This window comes from Pecten maximus, chromosome 8, assembly GCF_902652985.1.
Source record: "Pecten maximus chromosome 8, xPecMax1.1, whole genome shotgun sequence".
Lineage (NCBI taxonomy): Eukaryota > Metazoa > Mollusca > Bivalvia > Pectinida > Pectinidae > Pecten > Pecten maximus.
The window spans coordinates 8,556,500-8,582,508 of NC_047022.1; the positions used below are offsets into that span (position 1 = coordinate 8,556,500).

General features: G+C 36.3%; 1 protein-coding gene across 1 annotated transcript in view; it reads left to right on the forward strand.

Moving 5' to 3' along the window:
* Positions 1-26,009, forward strand: part of LOC117332095 — a 68,184-nt gene that overhangs the window by 31,110 nt on the left and 11,065 nt on the right. The window contains 26 exon segments of the mRNA XM_033890980.1: positions 450-577; positions 1,082-1,342; positions 1,605-1,788; positions 2,133-2,375; positions 2,856-2,985; positions 3,304-3,488; positions 4,140-4,475; positions 7,620-7,958; positions 8,326-8,453; positions 9,096-9,251; positions 9,253-9,357; positions 9,673-9,856; positions 13,978-14,220; positions 17,012-17,141; positions 17,513-17,697; positions 18,081-18,398; positions 18,901-19,028; positions 19,367-19,627; positions 20,748-20,931; positions 21,373-21,615; positions 22,071-22,200; positions 22,708-22,892; positions 23,500-23,853; positions 24,525-24,649; positions 24,936-25,196; positions 25,692-25,869. Of these exon segments, the coding sequence (XP_033746871.1) occupies positions 450-577; positions 1,082-1,342; positions 1,605-1,788; positions 2,133-2,375; positions 2,856-2,985; positions 3,304-3,488; positions 4,140-4,475; positions 7,620-7,958; positions 8,326-8,453; positions 9,096-9,251; positions 9,253-9,357; positions 9,673-9,856; positions 13,978-14,220; positions 17,012-17,141; positions 17,513-17,697; positions 18,081-18,398; positions 18,901-19,028; positions 19,367-19,627; positions 20,748-20,931; positions 21,373-21,615; positions 22,071-22,200; positions 22,708-22,892; positions 23,500-23,853; positions 24,525-24,649; positions 24,936-25,196; positions 25,692-25,869 (5,304 nt within the window).

Consider the following 26,009-nt stretch of genomic DNA (forward strand, 5'->3'; position numbering starts at 1 on the left):
AATCAGTATCCCCATTTACACACTACACTGTTATCTATCAAAAAAAGATAACACAAATTGCTAAAGCACCAGAATATAGTAAGAGCTCCCACTAGACTTCGTGACGGCGAGTTACAATAATAAGAAAGAGAAGAAATGATAAAGTCACAACTATGTCAATATTGTGCAAATCTTACTCTTAGATAAGGGTAATTCATCATTATTCTTAAATAGCATTGCATACATTTTGATACATCAGTGAAAGGTACGATGTACTGTGTGTGTGTGTGTGTGGTATTTTTGTTTTTTGTTTGTTTCTTCTTTACGGGACGAACACTTTTATATTTCGTTATCATGTTAGTCTGTTATTTATCATCTTTGTTACAGTAACTCAAGCAACTGAACTTTTTTCAGAGTTTATATATGTTTTCCCTAATCCGTCTTTACGTGTTATTGTATCGTAATTACAGGTAAGGGATTAAGTATATGGGACACGTTCTCCCATCAAGGTCACGTGGACAACAATGATACTGGCGATGTAGCATGTGACAGTTACCATAAATACTTGGATGACGTCCAGCTCCTCAAAGACATGAAGGTATTGAAGGAGAAGGCATACATGCCATTATTACATTTTCATTTTGTATCAGATGCAAATTGGTCTATATGCGATCACGTGCTGTTCCATTAAAAATCTAATCGCTCTCTTTGATAATGTTACAACATCGTATTCACATCTGTACGCATAATTAGATTTGTCAAACGCATTCCATGAAGTTGAAAGATATAGCAATACGATATATCATACCTGTAGCATTCCCTTCACTTGTTTTGATACCAAAATGTACCTGCCTTCATCGATATTGGTTATCATTCGCTCTTTGTAAATCATCACAGCGATAGAAACAAAGTATTATAACTGTACAAGATCAGTATTTTTTCTTGATGACAAAACCTATTTGACAATCTAGCGTAGTTTCTATAAATATTTATGGCATTTTATGTTTTATGATAGCATTGATGTCACGAGGTATTTTAAAGTGCTAATTATATTTTATTTTGAAATTTAAATCATTTTTATATGAATATCTTAAAATTTAAGGTGACACATTACCGGTTCTCCCTATCATGGCCCCGAATACTACCAGACGGTACCACTCGCCACGTGAACCAGCTGGGCATAGCTTACTACAACCAGCTGATCGACGCCCTTATGGACGCTGGGATCACACCAATGGTCACACTGTATCACTGGGACTTGCCTCAGGCTCTACAGGACCAAGGCGGTGGCTGGCTCAACGCCTCAATAGCTGACGCCTTTGCCGACTACGCTAGGCTTGCTTTCCGGGAGTTTGGAGATAGGGTAATCATACACATTATGATAGGCGGTCTACAACATAAAATATGTTTTATTCAACAAGTTCGTCCTTATGTCTAGAATCTTTAAGCACAATACTTAACTGACAACATCATTCTCATAAGACTGCTAAACATAAGATTTCAGTAAGTTTACCTTGACTCGAATAGCACCCAAAGGAAGTAAATCAAGAACAATATTCGTGACACTTCATAATTAAAAACAATGTTCGTGCTACTTCATAATGAGTATAAAATTATTATTCTAGGTGAAAACGTGGATCACCCTGAACGAGCCATGGGTGGTATCGGTCCAGGGATACGGGCAGGGATACAAAGCCCCCGGGATCGTCAGCCCCGGGGACAAGGTCTACATCGCTGCCCACAATCTGATTAGGGCACACGGCAAGGCGTACAGGGTTTATGAAAACGAGTTCAAGCAGAAGCAGCATGGTATGGATACAGTGAATTACTTGCATGGAAGAGATGTAAATTATATTCAAAGGGTCTTAATAATTGACAGAGTAATTAGCTTGCCTTTGAAATCATATAAACTATCAAGCCTCGCTTAATTTGAAAATTGACAACTAGATCTCGGATAAAAAATTTAATCTGCTAATTTGGCAAACATCGAGTAACTTAAAAGCAATCAAATGAATTTCTTTAAAGTTAACTTGGTTTCATAGGTAAAGTGATATTGACCTTGACTATTAGCTAAGGTATTCCGTAATATTTGCTACCGTTACAATCATGTTACTTTCACCTTAGCGGTGCATATGTGGGAATATCTGTTTTAGGAAAGGTGGGCATTACCTGCAACTGTGACTGGGAAGTACCCAAAAGTGAGAGTGTTCCATCCGACAGAGAGGCAGCCGAGCGCGCGCTCCAGTTCCATTTCGGTTGGTTTATTAATCCAGTGTTAAATAACGGTGACTACCCAGACGTCATGAAAATGCAGATCGCAAACAAAAGTGCTATACAAAATCTGACAAAAAGTAGACTGCCAGAGTTTACACCGGAGGAGAAAAAGAATTTAAAGGGTAAGAAGTAATAAACAGTAGAAATATCTAAATTATAAAGTCGTGTCTTATTGAGAGAGTTCACTCTGTTTTATTGATCGTTATTTGCGGATGATGATATAAATTATGGTAATTGAAAAAGGTTAATTTTGTAAATGATTAATTTATATTTGAATACTAATCAATCATTGTGTTTCGAAAAAGCCGTAATGCACAATATTAAACGTTTAAGTTTATTTAGTAAAATGTGCCGCTTTTTGCAAAATATCAGTATGACAAACAGCGTAATATGATACAAATATTGAATGAATTGGGAGTTTTTCATTGTATGTATAATAGAATTTAGAATATAAGTGAAAGTTGTGTCACTGACAAAGAGCAGACAAATTCCAAAGTTCCCCTAAAAAATGCACCAGTAACTAAAAGTCTTTTACTCTAAGCTGAAGATGAATGTAATAAACGAAACTTTTTTTATATTACCAACGGCATGTTTAATTTCAGGAGCCACGGATTTCGTAGGATTAAACTTCTACACTTCCAATCTTGCGGAATATTACCTGGATGAAACCTATCCTCGAGATTACTACTCAGATATGGATGTAAAAATGTCTAAAGATCCGTCCTGGCTAGGGTAAATATTCATGTCAAATCCTTATAAAACTTGTTATGCTTATAGGGTTCATTTTGTAGTCTTTCTGCAATAAATTATTTTCCGCTCATTTAGTAATGGAGACAGACCTAGAGCTACATTTTAATATATTTAATATTATATGTTCTCTGTCCGACCAGCAAGGTATTGCTGCGAATTGTTAAACTAAACAAAACATATTAAAAACTGTGTAACGCTTTCTTACAAATCTACCATGACAGCATAATATTGAAAATGCGAAAGTGCAATGTAATGCATACCCTAGCTTATTCAATTAATTATCTTTTTCTTCAAATCAAGATCTGGGTCTTCCTGGCTGACGGTCACTCCGTTTGGAATCCGCCGAATGCTGAACTGGATTAAGGATCACTATGGTGACGTCCCGGTTTATGTGACAGAGAATGGCGTCTCGGACAGAAACGGCTCCCTGTCTGATGATCATAGAATCTTCTATTACAAACACTATATCAATGAAGTTCTCAAGGGTAAGTACATCGTATTACTTTAGATGGAATGAAAAACTGTTATTTATTAAAACTGAAAATGTGTTGGCACTCACCGGAAATACCAGACTATCGAGTTAGTTAGATATGGCTTAAATTGGTGCTTCGTGCTTCTTTTGGCTTTGTTTTGCTTTGAATTTGCTTTGTGCTTTCGAAAAGATCTTCTTCCCAAAGCATTGTAAAACTACTGAGCTTGATACCATTGTATTTCAAAAACAATGTCACCTGAACATTTCTCAGAAAATAGTTATTTCACACGACATTTTATTTTTCTACATTCTACTTCGAATAAATATAAAGCCTTTCTGTCAATATCATCAGATCATATTAAAATATTGTTTCATGTTCGAAAGTTTCTTACCACAAAGTGACCAACCCTAGATTTACGGCGAATTCAGAAATAATTAATCAGCGTGAAGCATTTTATCAAAAAATATATATACTTCAGTTTCATTACAAAATGTCAATTCATAATTCACGATTGACTAAACCTAAATTGCCTGCTTTTAAAATTTGCTCCTCATCAGCACTAAGAATTAAATGGCATGGCCATAGAAAGACAGTTGAATGGAGTTAAGGGGGTGCATGCATATATTGTTATCGCTGTTTTATTTTGAAACTGATTCTCTGCAGCTATCCACGTAGACAAAGTTGACGTACGTGGTTACACCGCTTGGTCCCTGATGGACAACTTTGAATGGTCGCGGGGATACTCCGAGAGATTTGGTCTTCACTATGTCGATTTCACTGACCCAACAAGACCAAGGACGCCCAAGGCCTCAGCCAGTTATTACCGAAATCTTATTGAAGACAATGGCTTTTACAGAGTAATACCTACAGTCCCCACAACACCAACTCCGCCTCCTAAAAGAGAGGACCGTGGTGCTTCTGGAACAAGTTCTTCACACCAAATTTCATTCCTTCTCATCACTGGACTCATTTTAGGACTGTTGACGAGTACTTTGCCATAATATATAAGCTTATCTTATGTAAAACATATCCACGATTCACAGAATTCTGGAAGACACTGGGAGGGAAAATAATTCATCACGTACAAAAATTTGTGAAATTGTATTTATGGCTTAAACATGTATACTGTATCTTTATGTGTTAAATCGATAAGCTGACACGAAATCAAATCTATAGGAAAATAATAGTGAAATAAATGTTTGGAGTAAAAGATCTATTATGCACCAATGCAAAGCAATATTTATATTACCGAATACTATATATGCATTTACAGATATCATTTGATAAATAAATAATTGAAATAATTATTAACGTGCATTGCTGCTATACAATACACATCAATTACCTCAATATGCCCATGACTGCTTCTGTTCTGGAGGAAAATGCCACATATTAATAAAGAATACCCGTGTACAACTGTCGGCAGTTGATCATGAACATATTTCTGTAGAGAACAGATAAACACCAATAATTTGATCAATCGACGATCGGTTCATCGCCTATAAATACATAAAAAAAATGTATAAATAGAGGCCGCTCCAGTCTTCAAGCAATATATGCCTGAATAGCACTTTTTTCAATTTCAACAACTTAACTACCTCCGCATGTTTAATTTTTATATATAATCTCGTCAAAATGGTCTTCGCGGGTATGGCGGTTGTATTTAGGCTAAACTGTACGTTGATGTCGGCGATTTTTTTCGGGTCAGTTCATGCTCAGCGTCAATCTGTAACTCAAATTCAAAACCTTTAAAAATCTCATATTTGAAATTATCACAAAAAAGTTATTTATTCTGTCCTAGTTTGAAAAAAAAAGTGAAACGAAAATATAATTAACTTACTGTGTGCATTTTTGAAGGAGTATCGGATGTATTTTGTAGTAGTCCTTATGTGTTCAACTTCTGGATTCATAGTATAGTAAACGTTCCTTTACATTCCATATTATTTTAGAGTTATATTATTAACTTTATGTTTAAAAATGAGGGTTATATACATTTGAAAGATATTTTGTGATATTTTAATGACAGACGACGCCGATGTATTAAGGATTTATCTCACTTATCAACCTATACATTCTATTTCACTTACATATTGTGAAACATTCCAGGATAACTCTTAAACTGTCAATGTGTGCTGTATGAGTCACGATTGAACCAATCAAATAAAGAACTTTAAAACATCACTTAGCGTGAATTTATGATTAATAACTAAATATTGAATCAGTGTTTTACTCACATAATCGAATATGGTATACAATCAAAAGAGCGGACTATCTTTTGATTGTGAATTTAGAAAGATATGCTGGTACCCATGGCTATTCCATTTGTCTGTTGCTTGCTTCTAGAAAACTAGTCCATAACTGCTGGAAATAACTCTGCTTAACGTGACAGTTTAAGAACCTCGCGAGAGATTTTTGCTTTTTTTCAGACTTGTATGGTACTTTATAGTAATATATTGTAAAATGTAAACTAATCGGACAGCACAACACATTTTTTTTTAAATTCTAAATGCTGATGTGACTCAAGTGATATAATTATTGTTGCATTTCAATCCCAAGCACTCATTAAATACTCTATAAAGTTGGATGTATCAAGGAAAGCTACATCACTAAGTACAATTTTGAAAGACCACAGCCATAACTGAACAGTCGCAAGTAACTTATAATTTGTCCATAATTAGTGTTAAATTTCTTTGCTGCTTTTTCAATATTAGAACTCTTTTGTATAATCACGATTATGCCTGTACTGTTCGGAGATACCACGAAATATCAGTAGCTATAAATGGAACTGAATTGTGATTGGCCTCATAACAAATAAACATCAAGATACGTCGAAAATACAGATGTTTCAAAGTTATCATTATGGAAATTGGGCAAATCCGAACAGTTTAACAATTTGTCTAAATGGCAAAAAACTCGACCGGGCACAGCAATTTAAGAACAAGTATACCTCGGTAATGTGAAGGATTTCATCAATTATTTATCTGTGACAAACAAACATAGTCGTAAACAATCGAACGAAGGTAATGTTAAATGAAGGAACATTGAAGACTACATTATAATACCATGATGTTTGCAAATGTTGCTAGTTTTATAGCAGCAATTATTTTTTTGTATTTTCTTATGTGGTTTGGGAGACAAAAGCTGTACAGTAAAATGATATAAAAATTGAACCGGCAAGGAATATGACCAGGTGTGGATGTAATATAAGCGTCATTTGCTTCATCAGCGCTTGATAATATACTGGCTTAAACCTCATGCCTGCATGCTTTTCTTTAAGTTTGTTATAAATTTGATATATATTATGTGTTTTGCCTACAAGAAAATAAATAAGTTACAAATGCTTTCTCCGCAGTCCTTATCTGATTTAAGATTCAGGACAGATTCTATATTGACTTTGAAAATATGCAATATGATTGTAGAGATTAAGTTTAATTCTAGAAATAAAAAGTTATGACATTATATTTATGTGGTAAACCATTGCATATTGATCTTATAGTGATATATCAATACGATATATATATATCCTATTCCTTCTGACTTTTCGCTGGTACTGTCAAATAAATGTCCATGTATTGTGTAAAAAAAAAGCCCTTCCAAGTATCATGTCACCTTCTCTAAGGTCATTCAGACAAGACGAAACATGCCGATTTATTATCTGTAGCCAAATCAGCAACAATAACAATAACACCTTTCAATGTGATAATTCATGAAATAAATCCTTCAAATCTGATATCGTGCCACAGATGTAAGGAATCCATTCTAATCTGACATCGCGAAACTAGTGTAGTTGTGAGGTAGATAATAGTTTGATAATATATCACATATTACGGATCACTGGTTGAGTTATCTGACGTGTCGTCGTAAATAAAGCTAATTCGTGACGTGATATATTGTGACGGCATTATAGCATCATAATCACCAACTATGACTACCTTTACTTTGACTTGGAATCTTATCGAACTCAGGATCAAGCGTAATATGTGTCAATGCTGAATATTTTTTAGATTATAAGGATGTACATAATTTATAACAGAAATATTTTATTTTTAAAATTCCTTTATCTTTTTAAATCAAAATGTATATAACACAACGTTCAAACAGTCGTATAACTTGGTCACTTATTGTGATACCACATCACTGCAGCTATTCACCTAGACGATATTGACGTGCGTGGGTATACTGCTTGGTCACTGATGGACAACTTTGAGTGGTCCAGAGGATACTCGGAAAGATTTGGTCTGCACTTTGTCAACTTCAGTGATCCAACACGTACAAGGATCCCTAAGGCGTCTGCCAGATTCTACAGACAACTCATCCAAAATAATGGCTTCTTCGGACCAACCCAAGCTACCAAACCTTCCCTGCCTGGTCGGGGACCCATGGCACAGGAAAATGAATTCGTGTACGGAACATTCCCAAAAGGATTTGTCTGGAGTGCAGCAACCGCAGCTTACCAGATCGAGGGTGGTTGGCAGGCAGATGGTAATAAATATTTCTGATCACAAAGTGTCAAAATTGATTATATTTACGAAAAGGATAAATGATAAGTTGAATCTTTCATTTGCTTGTAGATGAGATAACAGAATCACAATTCCAGATAGAAGACCACTGTTTGTCAACTCAAGAATTGTATTTTGATCGTAAAAACACTGCTAACACAGAAGGGTAATTCAAAGATATTTGCCTTTTATGCAATATCGGAAATCAATTAATTCGTTCCCATGAATAAACGCAAGAGTTTCTACCTTTGAAAAAGGTTGGCATAGAGTTCATATATATGGTATCATCTTTATCTAAATTACTCAATGATGACGATACATGATTTTAGACACACTTTAAATGTGTTTAGGTAAAGGTCCGAGTATCTGGGACACGTTCTGTCACCATGGTCACGTTGACAACAATGATACAGGTGATACAGCGTGTGACAGTTACCATAAGTTCTTGGACGACGTCAAGCTTCTTAAGGACATGAAGGTAAACTGGTTGCCCTTCCTCTCGGTATAATATAACTTTTCACAAAATGAAATACACTGCCAACCATAAAAAATCTACACACCCTCTTTGGACTTGTTGAATTATCATAAGCAAATCGGGAAGTGTGAATATACAAAATTTTCTTTTGACCGGAGATAAATAATGGAAATATATAAAACATTACTTTAAGTAGTTAACATAAACAAATTACTGTATTTCAAGACATTTTCTGCAAGCTATTAAGAACTTATGGATAGCAGAGTACCACATCAACATCGCGAGAATTCCGAGAAAACGAAATGTTATTCTAACCAACTGAATTGAAGACAACGGCAAAAGCTGAGCAATACATAGATTTATGTGGAGAGTCATAAAAAATACGATAAGAATTAAACCAGGTTCCAAAAGGGGTCTGCACCTATTGTCTCGTTTGGCGATACTTCTTTGATGTTACGGATTTTACATCATTGAAAATAATGATTTTAACCGAAATGAGACAATAAGCAATTTATTCTGATATGTAATTTTTTCTGTAGAGTTGTGCAGAGTACATCTTTTCATGCATGTGATACATATCCTGTTCCTTGGTTTATTATAGACATAATATAAAGATACAGAGAGTACATATCTAATTTAACCCAGGTGACACACTACCGTTTTTCCCTGTCGTGGCCCCGAATATTACCAGACGGTACAACGCGTCACGTGAATCAGGCCGGAGTGGATTACTACAACCAGCTGATCGACGCCCTGTTGGAGGCTCGGATCACCCCTATGGTCACACTCTATCACTGGGACCTTGCCTCAGACTCTACAAGATCAAGATGGAGGCTGGCTCAACCCCTCAACAGCTAACGCATTTGCCGACTACGCCAGACTAGCCTTCAAGACGTTCGGAGACAGAGTAAATACAATGATGCAATCCTACATTCATATGCTCAGACTGTCAATTAACGCGGTGAAATTATATCATTTTTTGTTGTAATGTAGTATATTACGTAGTATATTAAACTTTGTTGTATTGTCATTTTATCACTAATCATTTTTCGAATAATATTTTCGAATTTATTCCATTGCTTCCAGAGAGGCATTTCAATTTCCTGCATGAACTAAATTTCATGTTGACGTAATTAAAGTTCTTTCCAGCCTTTGAGTTTTGCACGAGGATCAGTTACTGATTTATCATTTTGATATCATATTTTACTTGTATTACTTGTAGGTAAAGATTTGGATCACCCTGAACGAGCCTTGGGTGTCGTCCGTATACGGGTATGGGTACGGAAGTATGGCCCCGGGGATCGTGAGCCCCGGGGACAATATTTACATTGCTGGCCATAACCTTATCCGCGCCCACGGGATGGCTTACAAGGTCTACCAAGATGAGTTCAGTCAATCCCAAAACGGTAAGAAGGCAAGATTTATTGCTTAGGTTTTTGTTTCAATTTTTTTTTAGTGGTCAAATATTTATGACCATGACATAGAAGGTTTGGATGCAAAGCATGGGGAATCCTTGAAGTTATTCACTGAATTTGATCTTTGAATTGTTTTTTTATTAAATTCATTTGTAATCATAAGCAACATTTAGCCATCAATGTCACCAAAATTTATTTTGATCAATACCCCTTTTCGGCAATTACGATTGACAACATACAGTTGAGTGTAGACTAAAGGTTACACCCAAGTGCACTCCGAGTGCACTCCATTTGGACTTGGAGTGCACTCCGTTTGGACTCCAGGTAAACTTGGAGTGCACTCCAAGTGGACTCTGAGTCTACCTGGAGTTCTATAAGACACCATGCCTACCCCAGTTCTATAGTCAGACTATACATGTATATATATATATATATTAATACTTTGATGCTTTTAATATAATTTACATATAAATAAATATATTTTTACAAATGACTTTTGTTCTGTTAATATTACTATTAACATTTGTTTAGTCTACTAGGAATATTTCTTTTATTGTTAATACATGGTAATAATGCCTTCATGTTAAATTTATATTTATTAAGATACATAAAAGACAGTTATACAATTTATGCTATAATCAGGTTTCTATGAAAGTTAATTGCTTATTATTGCATATTTCATTAAGATGTAAGTAAATTGTATTTCATTTGATTAAGGAATTGAAAATTATTTCAATTAGAATATTTATTACTGTACATATATCATGACTGTAAAGGAAGTTTAGATAATATATCTATATATGTTATTGAAAGTTTACAGGATTTAATGAATTATGTGGTTTTTTTAATAAGACATTCTCTACATACATGTACTCAATTCAGGCAAGTAATTATAAAATAAACAATCATTTTAGTTTCATTAGAAAAATATACATTTACAACTGTACATATTTGCGAGCATTACCTAGTTAAATTAATGTTCTGACATAACGTACACACAAGTATGTAGTTCTGGACTACCCATAATAAATGACAGTATCTGTTTAATTGCTATTATTATTGGTCATGCATGACTGACTCTGGCCTGACACCCCTGATAACTGTGCCAGGTGAGTTTTAGGAGCCAGCTACAGGTACTGTCCTGGGTTCACAGAAATACCTGTGTCAATTTTGTCACTGTATGGCTTCAAATGATGAAGCTGTGCAAAGCAGGGTCACAGTGGTATAACCTCAGGCCAATTAACAGAACAGTAAGATTATCTCCTGACTTGAAGGAAAGGATTGTAGCTCTCCAAAATTACATGTATAAACGAAATACCAGTGTAATTAAGGTGGACATGTCAAGATAAGTAGTAAAACTATTAACAAATTGGTTAACAGGTTTAAGAAGACCAACTCTATTGAAATGAAGTCATTCTATACTGAAATTAGAAAGTAAAAATAAGCTGTTTCTTATATTTATTACATTGTAATCTGTCTAAACCATAAGTCATTGAGACCAAATGTATTGGCTGGTTTATGCAGGTGTCCGGTATGTAGAGGTACAATGTTGAATGATATAAGTTTAAAAAAAATTAATGCAAATCAAATTAAGAAATGATGCAGTTCTTATCTTGTTATATTCAAAAATATAAAGACATTGCTTTAAAAAAATAATTGTAAAGAAAGAGATTAAAGTAAAAAAAAATCAGTGTAATTCCAAATGGTATAATGAATGTAAATGCACCTTTTCCCAAACCAACCTATAGCCTTATACCCGTAATTAGTACACATTGTTCTCATCCAGGAAATAAGATTATAGAGCCTGAGGTAAAATTTGCCTAAGGGCAGTTGGACACGGCAACATATGTACCATTTACCTGTAAAACTGACCTGTTGGAACTACATCGTTTTCTATTCCCATTCAGTCAATATCTATCATGATATGTGTCACTCATTCATTATATGTAATAGATACAGTTCATGAATGTACAATGGTTGTTCAAGCCAATTATAAAATCATAAAGTTAAATGTTCAAACTTTAAAAAAAATGACATAAGGCCAGCTGCATTTGGTGTATGGAATGTTTGATAAGTATTTATTTAACTCAAACATGAAAATTATATTAATCTATGTTGATTTAAATATTGACCTCTAATACTCTATACATGCTTCCATTATAATATCAAAGACATAAAGTAATAATACCAGTTTGAAATTTTTTTCAAATATTTGTTTTTAATACTGTAATAGGAATGGACAATCATATCATTTCAAAAGTGTCAGACATCGACCGTCACAAGTCTGTACCTATATTCTATATGACCTTGGTATAGGTCAGCCTGAGTTTCCGCTAGCCCCGACACCATACCAGACATATGGTGTCAGGGCCAGAGGAAACTCGGGCTAGGTAAAGGTAAGGTGTGATGACCAGTTTCCATCTAACAATTAAGGGCGTCTTTTTCTAGTTAGATGACCATGTGTACACCTGTCCAGATCTTCACACCTTATGAGGTAAACTTGGAGGAAGGGGTCATTATTGGGGTCAGTGTAAGTCTGTCTTTTCTCCACGCCCCTGTAATCATGCTTGATATACAGGTAAATTTTTACCTGGAAGTTGGGGGGGGGGGGGGGGGGGGGGGGGGGGGGGGGGATTGTATCTTATATAACTGTTAAAAGAACTCCATTTATGACCAGGATTTATGAGGCAGGTATAACAAAACAAAGTTGATTTACCAAATGGAAATTTAAGTCTGATGTTAAACCGTAAATCAATATTAGACATTGGATCCGGAATATGCTTTCAAGGTGATAAAAATATAAACTGTTGGAAGTAAAGTTTTTGAAATATTAAAAACAGTAGTACTTTGAGTACAAGATAGTTCCAGTACACATTCAAACTCTACATTTTAAGAGACCACAAACAACTTAGGGGGGATTGTATATATCTTATATAACTGTTAAAAGAACTCCATGTAGGACCTGGATTTAATGAGGCAGGTATAACCAAAAAAAAATAAAGTTGGTTTACCAAATAGAAATGTAAGTCAATCTGATGTTAAACTGTAAATCAAAATTAGACATTAGATCCGAAATATGCTATCAAGGTGATAAAAAAAACGAACAACTTTCTTTTTTATTGTATGTTAAGATAAATATAAACTGTTGGAAGAAAAATATTTGAAATATATATAAAACAGTACTTAGTACTTCGAGTACAAGTTATGTCCAGTACACAATCAAACTCTACATTTTGAGAGACCACAAACTGCCAATTTTCTACTAAGTGACGTGGCTTGTTAAAACTCTTCAAATCAAAGGAATGCTATCATACATTTTTCAACGAAGTGCCAGATCTATTCATTTTATATAGGATTAACTAATAGAAAAAATCAATTATATTAGATGCTGTTAGTTAACCAACGAAAAATGAACCAACAGAATAATAAGATGATATATATACAAAGATAAAACAGTAACACATATTTTATTGTTACATGTTTAAGGAGTCTAAATGTATAAAAGTATACATCTATCTATAAACATTATGTATATATATACTTGGTTACAGGTACATGTGATACATGTGGACCCAGGTAGGATTGGGGCCTGATAGGACTCCAGGTAAACTTGGAGTGCACTCCGAGTGCACTCCAAGTTTACCTGGAGTCCAAACGGAGTGCACTCCGAGTCCAAACGGAGTGCACTCGGAGTGCACTTTGTGTAACCTTTAGTCTACACTCAACTGTAGGTAAACAAATAAACTAAAATAAATATACTTAATATACGTAAGCTTAAACAGCATATCTCATTACTTCAAAACTGTCCTAAAGAGTATTTGAGATTCGCGGCCTATTGTGGACACCTTGCCTATGTGCTATATAATTGCTAGCGATAATTTAGTAAAGGGACATTAGGGGCTCAAGGAAAGAGTCCAGCTCATACAAAATTAACTTTTTTTTTTATTAATAAAGCAAAATGGTATGAAAAAGTGGTTTTGTTTCGGTTCGGATATTTTCGGGTGTCGATGATTAAGTTACATCTTCATATGGTTTAAAGGTTTGTATGTATTTTTGCAACATATGAGGAATATAACAGTCACCAACATTTTAGTTAATTCTTAATTTGACAGGGACCGTGGGCATCACATTAAATTGTCACTGGACTGTACCTAAGTCGGAGGGCAGTCGCCTTGACCTTGAGGCCAGCGAGCGCGCTCTACAATTTTATCTAGGCTGGTTCGGGCATCCAATCATTATCGACGGCGATTACCCGGATGTCATGAAAAGTCAGATTGCAAACAAAAGTGACGCACAAAATCTTAAACACAGTAGACTTCCAATATTTACGGAAGAGGAGAAACAATATCTAAAGGGTAAGTAATCGTAATCCAAAATAAACCAAGAAAAATGCACTTTTCCCGATAATAACAAGTATTCAATGTTAAGTAAGATATCAAAATCCGTCGTAAAAACTCCTTTAATCAAGGTTTTGTAAGGCTTTTTTTATCTACTGTCAGACGTGAATGTGGTATTACTGCTGAAGCTTTTAAACAAATGCAAACTAGTCATAACCTAATTGCACTTCACATCTGATGTTCTGGGGGAGTTTCTGCTACATTAGAACATTTTAAATGAGAAAGTTTGTTTGGTATTACATCCTTCCTGATGTTTTTTTTTTTTACTTTTCCCATCTATTCCCATGCATACCAGATCGACCCATCGCCGATTACATTTATTCGGTACACGAAACGTGATAATGTAATTTTTTTCACAAAATTAATATCATTATCATTTAGTCTTCAATTTAACCATATTAATACTCGAGTATAAACGTTGGTTTAGATCATTCAATACTTTCGCTGAAATTGTGTAACAAAATATATAATTGAATCTAGTAGAATGTACAAGGTATTGTTCATTACGAATATCAAAATACATTTTGTATGTCTAAAATATAAGTTTAAAAAAAAAAAAACGTTTGGGCTTCTAAAACTAATTTACCTGAGATGTGTGTAAATGTATTTGACTAGTTAAATGAATACGAGCCAGATTCACGTTTGTCATAAACATATGTATTTTCATTTATTTGATAACGATTGTTACAAATACTCCATATGTACATATAGCCGTTGTGTCTAGTACTGTATGATGAAAACAAACATGTATATGTTTTTCTATGAACATTGCTTTGACACTCGTCGATGAATAAATAGGTGATTACCTTTCCCAACCAAATATAACAAGAGGCCCATGGGGCCTGTATCGCTCACCTGGTTCGATTTGACCAAATGTCAAAATAATGTTCATGTTCAATTCCTTTTGTTTGTTAACCTCAAACAATGCTATTTATGGTTATAGCGTGGGGATCCCAACTGCTTTAAAGAAATAATGAAGTCCAGACTCTCTGAGTTTACAACATGCATTTATAACTTTATGACTAGTAGTGATTTAAAGGAATTACCTCTATTTCCCATATGGGGCCCCGCCCCTTTTGCCCCTCAGGGGTCAGAGTCACCATTTATGCAAAATCTGTTCCCCTTCCCCCAAGAATGTTTCTTACCAAATTGGGTTCAAATCCATTCATAACTTTATGACTAGTAGCGATTTTAAGGAATTACCTCTATTTCCCATATGGGGCCCCGCCCCTTTGGCCCCTCGGGGGTCAGAGTCACCATTTATGCAAAATCTGTTCCCCTTCCCCAAAGGATGTTTCTTATCAAATTGGGTTCAAATCCATTCATAACTTTATGACTAGTAGCGATTTGAAGGAATTACCTCTATTTCCCATATGGGGCCCCGCCTCTTTGGCCCCACGGGGGTCAGAGTCACCATTTATGCAAAATCTGTTCCCCTTCACATAAGAATGTTTCTGACCAATTTGGGTATAAATCCATTCATAACTTTATGACTAGTAGCGATTTGAAGGAATTACCTCTATTTCCCCATTAGTCCCCGCCCCTTTGGCCCCTTGGGGGTCAGAGTCACCATTTATGCAAAATTTATTCCCCATCCCCAAAGGATGTTTCTGACCAAATTGGGTTCAAATCCATTCATAACTTTATGACTAGTAGCGATTTAAAGGAATTGCCTCAATTTCCCCTATTGGGCCCCGCCCCTCAGGCCCCTTGGGGGTCAGAGTCACCATTTATGCAAAATCTGTTCCCCTTCCCCAAAGGATGTTTCTGACCAAATTGGGTTCAAATCCATTCATAACTTTATGACTAGTAGCGATTTGAAGGAATTACCTCTATTTCCCCATTAGGCCCCGCCCATTTGGCCCCTTGGGGGTCAGAGTCACCATTTATGCAAAATCTGTTCCCCTTCCCCAAAGGATGTTTCTGACCAAATTGGGTTCAAATCCATTCATAACTTTATGACTAGTAGCGATTTAAAGGAATTGCCTTAATTTCCCCTTTTGGGCCCCGCCCCTCAGGCCCCTTGGGGGTCAGAGTCACCATTTATGCAAAATCTGATCCCCTTCCCTGAAGGATGTTTCTGACCAAATTGGGTTCAAATCCATTCATAACTTTATGACTAGTAGCGATTTAAATGATTGCCTCAATTTCCCCTATTGGGCCCCGCCCCTCAGGCCCCTTGGGGGTCAGAGTCACCATTTATGCAAAATCTATTCCCTTTCCCCAAAGGATGTTTCTGACCAAATTGGGTTCAAATCCATTCATAACTTTATGACTAGTAGCGATTTGAAGGAATTACCTCTATTTCCCCATTAGGCCCCGCCCCTTTGGCCCCTTGGGGGTCAGAGTCACCATTTATGCAAAATCTGTTCCCCTTCCCTGAAGGATGTTTCTGACCAAATTGGGTTCAAATCCATTCATAACTTTATGACTAGTAGCGATTTAAAGGAATTGCCTCAATTTCCCCTATTGGGCCCCGCCCCTCAGGCCCCTTGGGGGTCAGAGTCACCATTTATGCAAAATCTGATCCCCTTCTGCCAAGGATGTTTCTGACCAAATTTGGTCAAAATCCAATAAGAACTTTTTGACTAGTAGCGATTTGAAGCAAATGTTGACGGACGGACGACGGACGACGGACGACGGACGCCGCACCATGGCATAAGCTCACCGGACCTTCGGTCCAGGTGAGCTAATAATACGAAATAGTTCATAACAACAATGAACAGACATGCTGTTGTTAAATTTCTAGGCTCTACGGATTTCCTTGGACTCAATTTCTACACCTCAGACGCCACACAGCACTATGTATACCCGGCAGTGCCTCGTGATTATTTTTCTGACATGGACGTCAAAATCTCAAAAGACCCTTCTTGGCTCGGGTACACAATTTATACATTCTATTGATAATTAATGCAATTTTTAACACTTCAGTTATCATAGCTTTCTAAGAAAAAAATGACAAAAATCAATCCTGACCGAAAATAAAATTGTACTAACTAATACGTAGGTCAGTTAACGATTACAATGTATCTGCATTTTTGTCCTAGATTTACGACAAAAGGCCTATAGCATAACAAAGAGTCATAAGTAGGTTTGAAATGTCGCCTGGAAACATTTACGCAATATAAAGAAGATTTACGAACCTTCTTTTGAGGTTAACGATACATTTAGCTCCGTGTTTTAAAAAGCTGGGTGCAGGAAGTGTGAGGAAAATTATTCTTTACATCCGAGACACATCACTTTTTGCTAGGTCTGGATCTGATTGGTTGAAAGTAACACCTACTGCGATACGCCGGATGCTGAATTGGATAAAGGATCAGTACAAAGATGTACCTATCTATATAACGGAAAATGGAGTTTCTGACAGGAACGGGTCATTACTGGACGAGCACAGAATCGACTATTACAAACACTACATCAATGAAGTCCTCAAAGGTAATGTAGGCCTGGGTTACCTTGGATCATTTAACATGATAACAAACTAATCCAATAACCAAAATCCCGCAAAGTGATATATGACTGGGTTAATTCCAATCTATATTCGATAATCTGTTACAGGTCTAGTCCTTACTTCGCATCTGAGTTTCCAAATTTCCTGTCCACAATATCACTAGCGATGTCTAAAACTGTAAAACAGCTATATATTGCAGATTTGTATCTTGCATAAACTTATCTATTAACTGTTATTCACTTGTGTGGGTCTTTATTATTATCTTTTTTTCCGGCTCACGTGACTTCAAACATTGACAGGCGACAATGAAAGTTCGTTTTATCGTGTTTCATGATAGTGCATATCATCTGGCTGTTTGCTGTTTCAGCTATTCATCTAGACAATGTTGATGTACGTGGCTACACTGCCTGGTCATTGATGGATAATTTTGAGTGGGCGCGGGGATACACTGAGAGATTTGGCCTCCACTATGTCAACTTCACTGATCCAGATCGACCAAGGACCCCCAAGGCGTCCGCCCAGTACTTCCGAAAACTTATTCAAAACAATGGCTTTATCAAACCTCAACTTAAACCAGTTCCTTCTGCAGGAGAAAGTAAATTTTACTATGGAACATTCCCGAAAGATTTTGCCTGGAGCGCGGCGACAGCGGCGTACCAAGTTGAGGGTGCCTGGAATGAAGACGGTAAGGAATATTTCCAAAGATGTCAATTGTTTATAATTCGTAATTGCCATAATGGAAACTACTGATTGAAATTGTTAGTGTCCAAATTGAGATGATTTTCATGTTACAACAGTATCTTATATGATAATTATAAGTATAGATGCAATGGCGGTTCGGTGATATCATTTTGTCAGAGACGAACGAAATTGGTATCCAAAATAGAACTGTATTAATAGCTCATTGAGTTATTTAAAGAAAGAGTGTAAATTTGTTGACGAAAAAATTGGGAAACAAGAAAATGTCTATGCTCCTGCTCATAGTATATGAGTGAAACCACGCATGTGGAAACCTCACCCGTAATTGAAACCAAAATATATCAATAACACATATCGGATGCAAGTTGTTTACTATATTGATTATAAGTATAAGGCATTTTATTTGTTTTGATATTAAATAATGCCGCTGATAATACCAAGAACAAAGACACTTACAGAATTGACAGCTGAATCTTAATTGCGAACAGGTAAAGGATTAAGTATCTGGGACACGTTCTCCCATCAAGGTCACGTGGACAACAGTGACACGGGTGATGTAGCATGTGACAGTTACCACAAATACCTAGAAGACGTGCAACTTCTCAAAGACATGAAGGTAGTACCAACCATTCCGATAAAGATATTTCAATTATATTAGGAGATGCCTTGGTACGTTCCTCGAGTTTGAGGTTCTGTCTCAAATTAGCTTGCTTTTCATTAGCTATGGTTTAAAAAGCCTAACTGATTGAATATATCATTAATGCTTTCTTTCTTTTGTATATTTTCTTTTCCAAATATATTAGATCAATATATAGTATACAACAGTATTTTCAGATCACTGACTGCAGTTGGTGAGACGAAGTCTAGCAATAGACGGAGTCATGTAGGCGATAAAACAGAAGCTAACTATTTTGATTGGTCATGCCGTTACTAATTCGTCATTTTGCCGAACAGGTGACACACTACCGTTTTTCCCTGTCGTGGCCCCGAATATTACCAGACGGTACAACGCGTCACGTGAATCAGGCCGGAGTGGATTACTACAACCAGCTGATCGACGCCCTGTTGGACGCTGGGATCACCCCAATGGTCACACTGTATCACTGGGACTTGCCTAAGGCTCTACAGGACCAAGGCGGAGGCTGGCTCAACGCCTCCACAGCTGATGCCTTCGCTGCCTACGCAAGACTATCCTTTCAAAAGTTTGGAGATAGGGTAAACTATTGCTTTAAATAAGAATATCATTTTGTGGCATTTCTGATAGTTTATTGTTGATATGTCTTTTTTCTTAAGTGATATGCAGTATTCCAATGGTTTGCTTTGGTTTTATTTTGTTTAATGCCCTTCCAACATGTTCATCAAAAGGCAATCACCTTGCTGTGACCAACACTGCATGGGCGAGGAGATATGTGTCTGTGTGTCAGGAAGGCTGTGGTATGGTCGTGTTTGTAATAGCGCGGAGTTGATGCCAACTTTTTAATATTCTTCCTCACTAAAAATATACAAAGTAAGACACCCAGCAGGACAACAAACCCAGAACCATCTTACTGATGATAGGAGAACCAGTCGTACAAACTATAGGATATTCAATGAGTGACATTAAATTATGTTTTTGTCAAGACCTTATTTGTTTTGGAGAAAAATAAATTGTCAAACACAGTTTATAGTCAATCATTGAATATCTATACACATTGTTCGTTTTTCAATGACGTTTAATTCCCGACAGGTAAACGAACCAGAAAGAAATCAAACTTTTCTACCAATCGATACGAGCTTACCACATGAAGTGCTTGACAATAAATGGTTTAATATCCAAACCACATTACCTCATAATAAATCTACTATCATGTGTTAGCACAACCTATAGCCATTGTAGTCCAAAATCGTGTTTCTCGTGACTATACCTTCAAGGTATTTCAAATACCTTTCCTGCAAACAGATTTTTGTTTTTTTACAAAATTTGTTATCTATGATAAAGCAAAATAGGAAATAATAGTTTGTGTCATATGTTTCAGTGACCTGTAAATGATGGTGATAACTAGAACTGGAATAACAGGCGACATAAAAGTTATTTTATGAAAATATAAGATTTAATTATTTTACAGCATTTGCGAAACAAGTCATACCACTTCTATCAATCTCTCTTGTTAGTGTAGGAGGAAACGGAGTAACCGGAGATGAAAAATATGATTGGGCAGGTGACACCAGCCTTTTTGCGTCTGATCTGGGTATTGAACCCCGGCCGCTTAGATGAAAGGCAAATGTGTTACCACTGTACCACATATCTTAAATCTATAAATAACATTTTCTTTATTGAACTGAAATATCATTTCAGGTGAAGACTTGGATTACCCTAAACGAGCCATGGGTTGTATCAGTCCAGGGGTACGGGCAGGGTACCAAAGCCCCGGGTATCGTCAGCCCCGGGGACAAGGTCTACATCGCCGCCCACAATCTGATTAGGGCACACGGCAAGGCGTACAGGCTTTATGAAAAGGAGTTCAAACAGATACAACATGGTATGTATATGAGATGAATATAAGCATTCTAAAATAATAAGTTTAAAAGGGTTAATACCATATTTTTCACATGATTAAAAAAATATTTCAACATCTAATATGTTATATTAAAATTTCAACAGTATATAAGGTATTTAATGCATAACTTCTCTAAATCAAATCAAATTTAGGAAAACAAGTTTTCTGAATTACAAAGTCAAAGGCAAATCAATATTTGAACTTTGAATGTCACAAAAGTTGTCGTGCAGTATTTTTCATCAAAATCATCGTAGATGAATAAATGAGATGTGTAGGTAACAAAGTTGAAGCTTTACAATAAATCATTTAGTATATTCTGATATGCAGGTCACACCATCAATCTAAAATAAACAAAGACCTCTTATATTAATACACGCATAAGTGAAAAACAAAAGTTAGAGGAAAATTTTATTTGTTTGCCAGGGAAGGTGGGAATCACATGTAACTGTGACTGGGAAGTACCCAAAAATGAGAGTGTTCCGTCCGACAGAGAGGCAGCCGAGCGCGCGCTCCAGTTCCATTTTGGATGGTTTATAAATCCAGTGTTAAATAACGGTGACTATCCAGACGTCATGAAAATGCAGATTGCGAAGAAAAGTGCTAAACAAAAATTAAGACACAGTAGACTACCGGAATTTACAACGGAGGAGAAAGACTACTTGAAAGGTATGTAATCGGATATGCGAATAACATTATTATTAAGCAGCAGAAAATATTTTACATGGAATGGATAGAAGCGAATGTGTTTTTGGCTGAGAGTAAATATGATGCAAGGTGTTAACTCAATTAAAGAACAAAGGAAATTGAACAGCCATAAAAACGTCACTTGTAATCCTGTCATTGAATACCGTAATTGCTTGTGGACTGGCCACTGTATCGTATAACTCCTGTTAGTACATCGCCCGCTGCATATACGTTAAAAAGATCATGTACTTACAACAGTAAGCAATAATATTTTAATTTCCAGGTATTTTTCTCCCTAGAAGCAATTGAATTTAAGATTTTTTCCGCATTAGTTTTAACGACATTAAAATATAGCCGGACAAGCGACAGGAAATTACGTTAAAGAAATTGTCTTTTACAACAATTAACTGAATTTTATCATTTTTATCTCTTTTCAGGTGCAACTGATTTTGTAGGTCTAAATTTCTACACTTCCAACTTGGCTGAGAGCTTTATTGACCCATATACCCTGCGTGATTATTATGGAGACATGGATGTCAAGCTTTCTAAAGACCCGTCTTGGCTAGGGTGAGTTGGATAGAACTGTAATCCTACTAACCGTAAAATTTTCTTGTGACATCTTACACATATATAGCCTCCATAGCTGCATTTGTAGCTCTCAAGCAAATTTCGCAGGCTTGCCAAACTTTTCTCTATGAAAAATATTTCACAATTTTATACATGTATAACTGTTAATGACCGTATTTTTAACAATTTACTTTCGATTTTAAAGAACACAAGCAAAACTTCATTCATAAAAATGAAAAAAAAATACAATTTACCAGAAAGCCGAGGATAACAGCTAAATATATTCCGTGCGGGGAAGCGGAATGCTAAATTTGCTTTTAAGTACCGACAGAAAAAAAAACACCGACTGAAAATAATTATAGTCGTTGAAACAAAACCTAGAAAAGGACGGAGTCATGAAGGCGATCAACCAGTTACTAAAAGAGGCGGACAGAACTAATGTTAGTGATTGGGTGGAGTCGTATAGACGGTAAAATAATAACTGACTAACTATTTCCCCGTTGATAGCTCTGGGTCTTCCTGGTTGACGGTCACTCCGTTTGGAATCCGCCGAATGCTGAACTGGATTAAAGATCACTATGGTGACGTTCCGGTTTATGTGACAGAAAATGGCGTCTCGGACAGAAACGGCTCCCTGTCTGATGATCATAGAATCTTTTACTACAAACACTACATTAATGAAGTTCTCAAGGGTAAATATATAATTAATGAAAGTGGTGTGAAAAAAAAAATTGTCGTAGGATAGTAGATCAGTGAGCAGTATTCGATAATATTCATGTAATTAGCACAGTGATCAGACAGCGCATGCTCACAAATGGTGTGACGTTGTGTATGTGACGACATTCAAACCGATTGGTCGAGTCCACACACTGGTTAATACTTTCCTATATTCATACATTTAAAGCATAATGAGTCTAGCCTTATATTTAATAATTCATATTTCAACATTTTATTATTGGTAAAACTGAGCAAGTGTGAGTTGATAATGATCGAATTAGAAATGGAACTTGATAAACAGACTTCATGCCTACCCGAGTACATTTTGTACTTCATTGCGCCGAATACGTTGTAGTAAAGATTTCTTATAAATTCAACTTCAATCTTCACTACAAAACACTGTATTGATTTCTCCATCTCGGTCATTTGATTGACTCAACAAAATAGCCCCAAACAAATGTTTCCATAAGGTGCTTAATATACAGAGGTCGAAATTGCTTATGTGAAGGAATGATTGTTAATAGTTTAATGCCTTCTTTATACTTCCTTATCTTTTAAACCGAAATATTTCCCCATTTCCAGCAATTCGTCTAGACAACGTGGACGTACGAGGTTACACCGCATGGTCCCTGATGGACAATTTTGAATGGTCGCGGGGATACTCCGAAAGGTTTGGTCTCCACTACGTGAACTTCTCTGACCCAGCGCGACCCAGGACACCCAAGGCCTCAGCCAGGTACTACCGACAGCTCATCCAGGATAACGGATTCTTCAATGGGATAGACAGTGGACCGACGAGTTCACATCCGATTGAAATGGTTCAGAATAAAACTCTGCCAAAGGAGAATGTCTTCGTGTACGGCCAAGTTCCGGAGGGGTTCGCCTGGGGCGTGTCAACTTCCGCGTATCAAATAGAGGGAGCCTGGAATGAGGCCGGTAATAATTTTGTTTATTTATTTTGTACATGTATAGTATTGCTGTCAAACTTCTTGAAAACGAGAGAGTTATTTCTAATAATGAGGAAAACCGGAGATGTAACACTATTATTAAACTATCGCGGTTGACTGCCGTCATTGGATTATCTATGTACACCAAATTGTCTGTCATTTGTAAGAAACAGACCTTCTCGTTAAAATCTTCATTACTTTAATTAATTTGTATTTTCCGAAATATCTCTTGTGAAAAACTATGTTCTTGCTTTTCTGATTAAAAGTCCAGATAGCTTTTTCACCGAAAAATATTAATAGATCAGAATTGGCCCTTTGACCAGAAAAGATAAAAAAAAAATGTTTTTTTCTTCATATTATTTGTTTATGTCAAAAGCTTTTTGTGGTGAAATACATTTAAAGAGATAGAAGGGCGTCAATTGCAACTTCAGTGATTTTGGAGTTATATTGGAACTAATTATATTACGATGGTGATCACTGATGCTTAAAAAGTGCCAATTTGCCGTTCTCTGCTCAAAAGAAAATATGATTAAATGGGAGTATAGCGAAAAACATTAGTATTTGGGAGAGGAAGAAGTAGGCATAAGCGAGATGGAGTTTAAAATATTGAGATTTTGTTTCGGAAGTATAACTCGTTAATGCATGTTTGACTATCTACAGGAAAAGGCGATAGTATCTGGGACGTTTTCACGCATCATCACACATCTACCAACGATACGGGCGACGTGGCGTGTGACAGCTACCACTACTGGCGGGATGACGTCACGATATTAAAGAAGCTTCAGGTAAAACGTCAGATATTATTTGTTATGCTGACGAAAAGTTACTTCATTATGAACAAAATATCTTAATTCTAGACACCTTCGGCTTTGTTCAGTCTTATTTCCGTTATTTTACAGCGGATTTGTTTCAACGGAAGAGAACATTTCCGAAAAAGAGCCAAAAAGAGCCGAATACTTTTTTCTCATTCTTCAACTTATAATTCAATCAGAAGCTCGATGATTTAGATGTTTTTTCTGAAAGAAATAAAAACGAAAAATAAAAAATATTTTATAGAATAATTCATTTTAGGTGACACATTACCGATTTTCCATCTCCTGGCCACGTGTTTTGCCTACGGGAGCCGCCGACAACATTAATGAGGCGGGTCTTCAGTATTACGACGACCTAATCAATGCCCTGGTGTATGCCGGGATAGCTCCAGTGGTGACTCTTTACCACTGGGACTTGCCTGAATCCCTGAATCAGACTGGTGGTTGGCTGAATGATGACGTCATCGTCAAACAATTTACAAGCTTCGCGGAACTGTGCTTCTCGCGATTTGGTAATCGGGTAAATATTCATATCACTCAAGGACATTATCAATCTATTTGATAATGTGTAATTTATGTAATTTTTTATGGTTTCGAGTTGCAGTGCTGTTTTCCCTGTTTTTTTTATATATATACATCTACATTTTTGACATAATCCTATTATCATTTTTGTCTTTTTAAACATAGAAGTATAATTTTTGGGGTGTTTAAAACTCCATATTTTATCATTCGGAATGAAATTCATCAGTTTGGTATACAGTCTTTTAAGAAATATATTTATCCTAAAAAATAAACAACAATGGTAAACTGAGCTTTTGAAAACGTTTGTCTCAAGGAGCTTTGCGACCGTTCACTATTCGGCGATAGGACGAAAGTCAGCTGTCCAATTCTCGAGACGCATCTTCCTCCAAATCGCACTCTTACCGCAAGCAGTCTGAGGGACAGCTGCTTGTTTTAACATATCAGTCTCTAATGACGATTAACAACTGTGTTTTTGTAACCTTTGATCCTGTAGGTGAAGACCTGGATTACAATATCTGATCCCTACTCCATAGCTGTGAAGGGATACGGACTGGGGACGCTGGCCCCAGGGGAGGTGGGACAGAACGTGTACATAGTAGGACACAACCTTCTGTTGGCACACGCTGCTGTCTACCATCTGTACAGTCGGACATACCAACCATACCAGAAAGGTGAGTCACGTGGTCAACCTGTTGTATTCAAGTGTATGTCTTACTTAAGATTTAACCATACTTCTATCATGTACACAGGTATATATCACTCCATTTTGCCACAATTTGTCATGCTAGTTTTTAAACGAACATTAATGTTC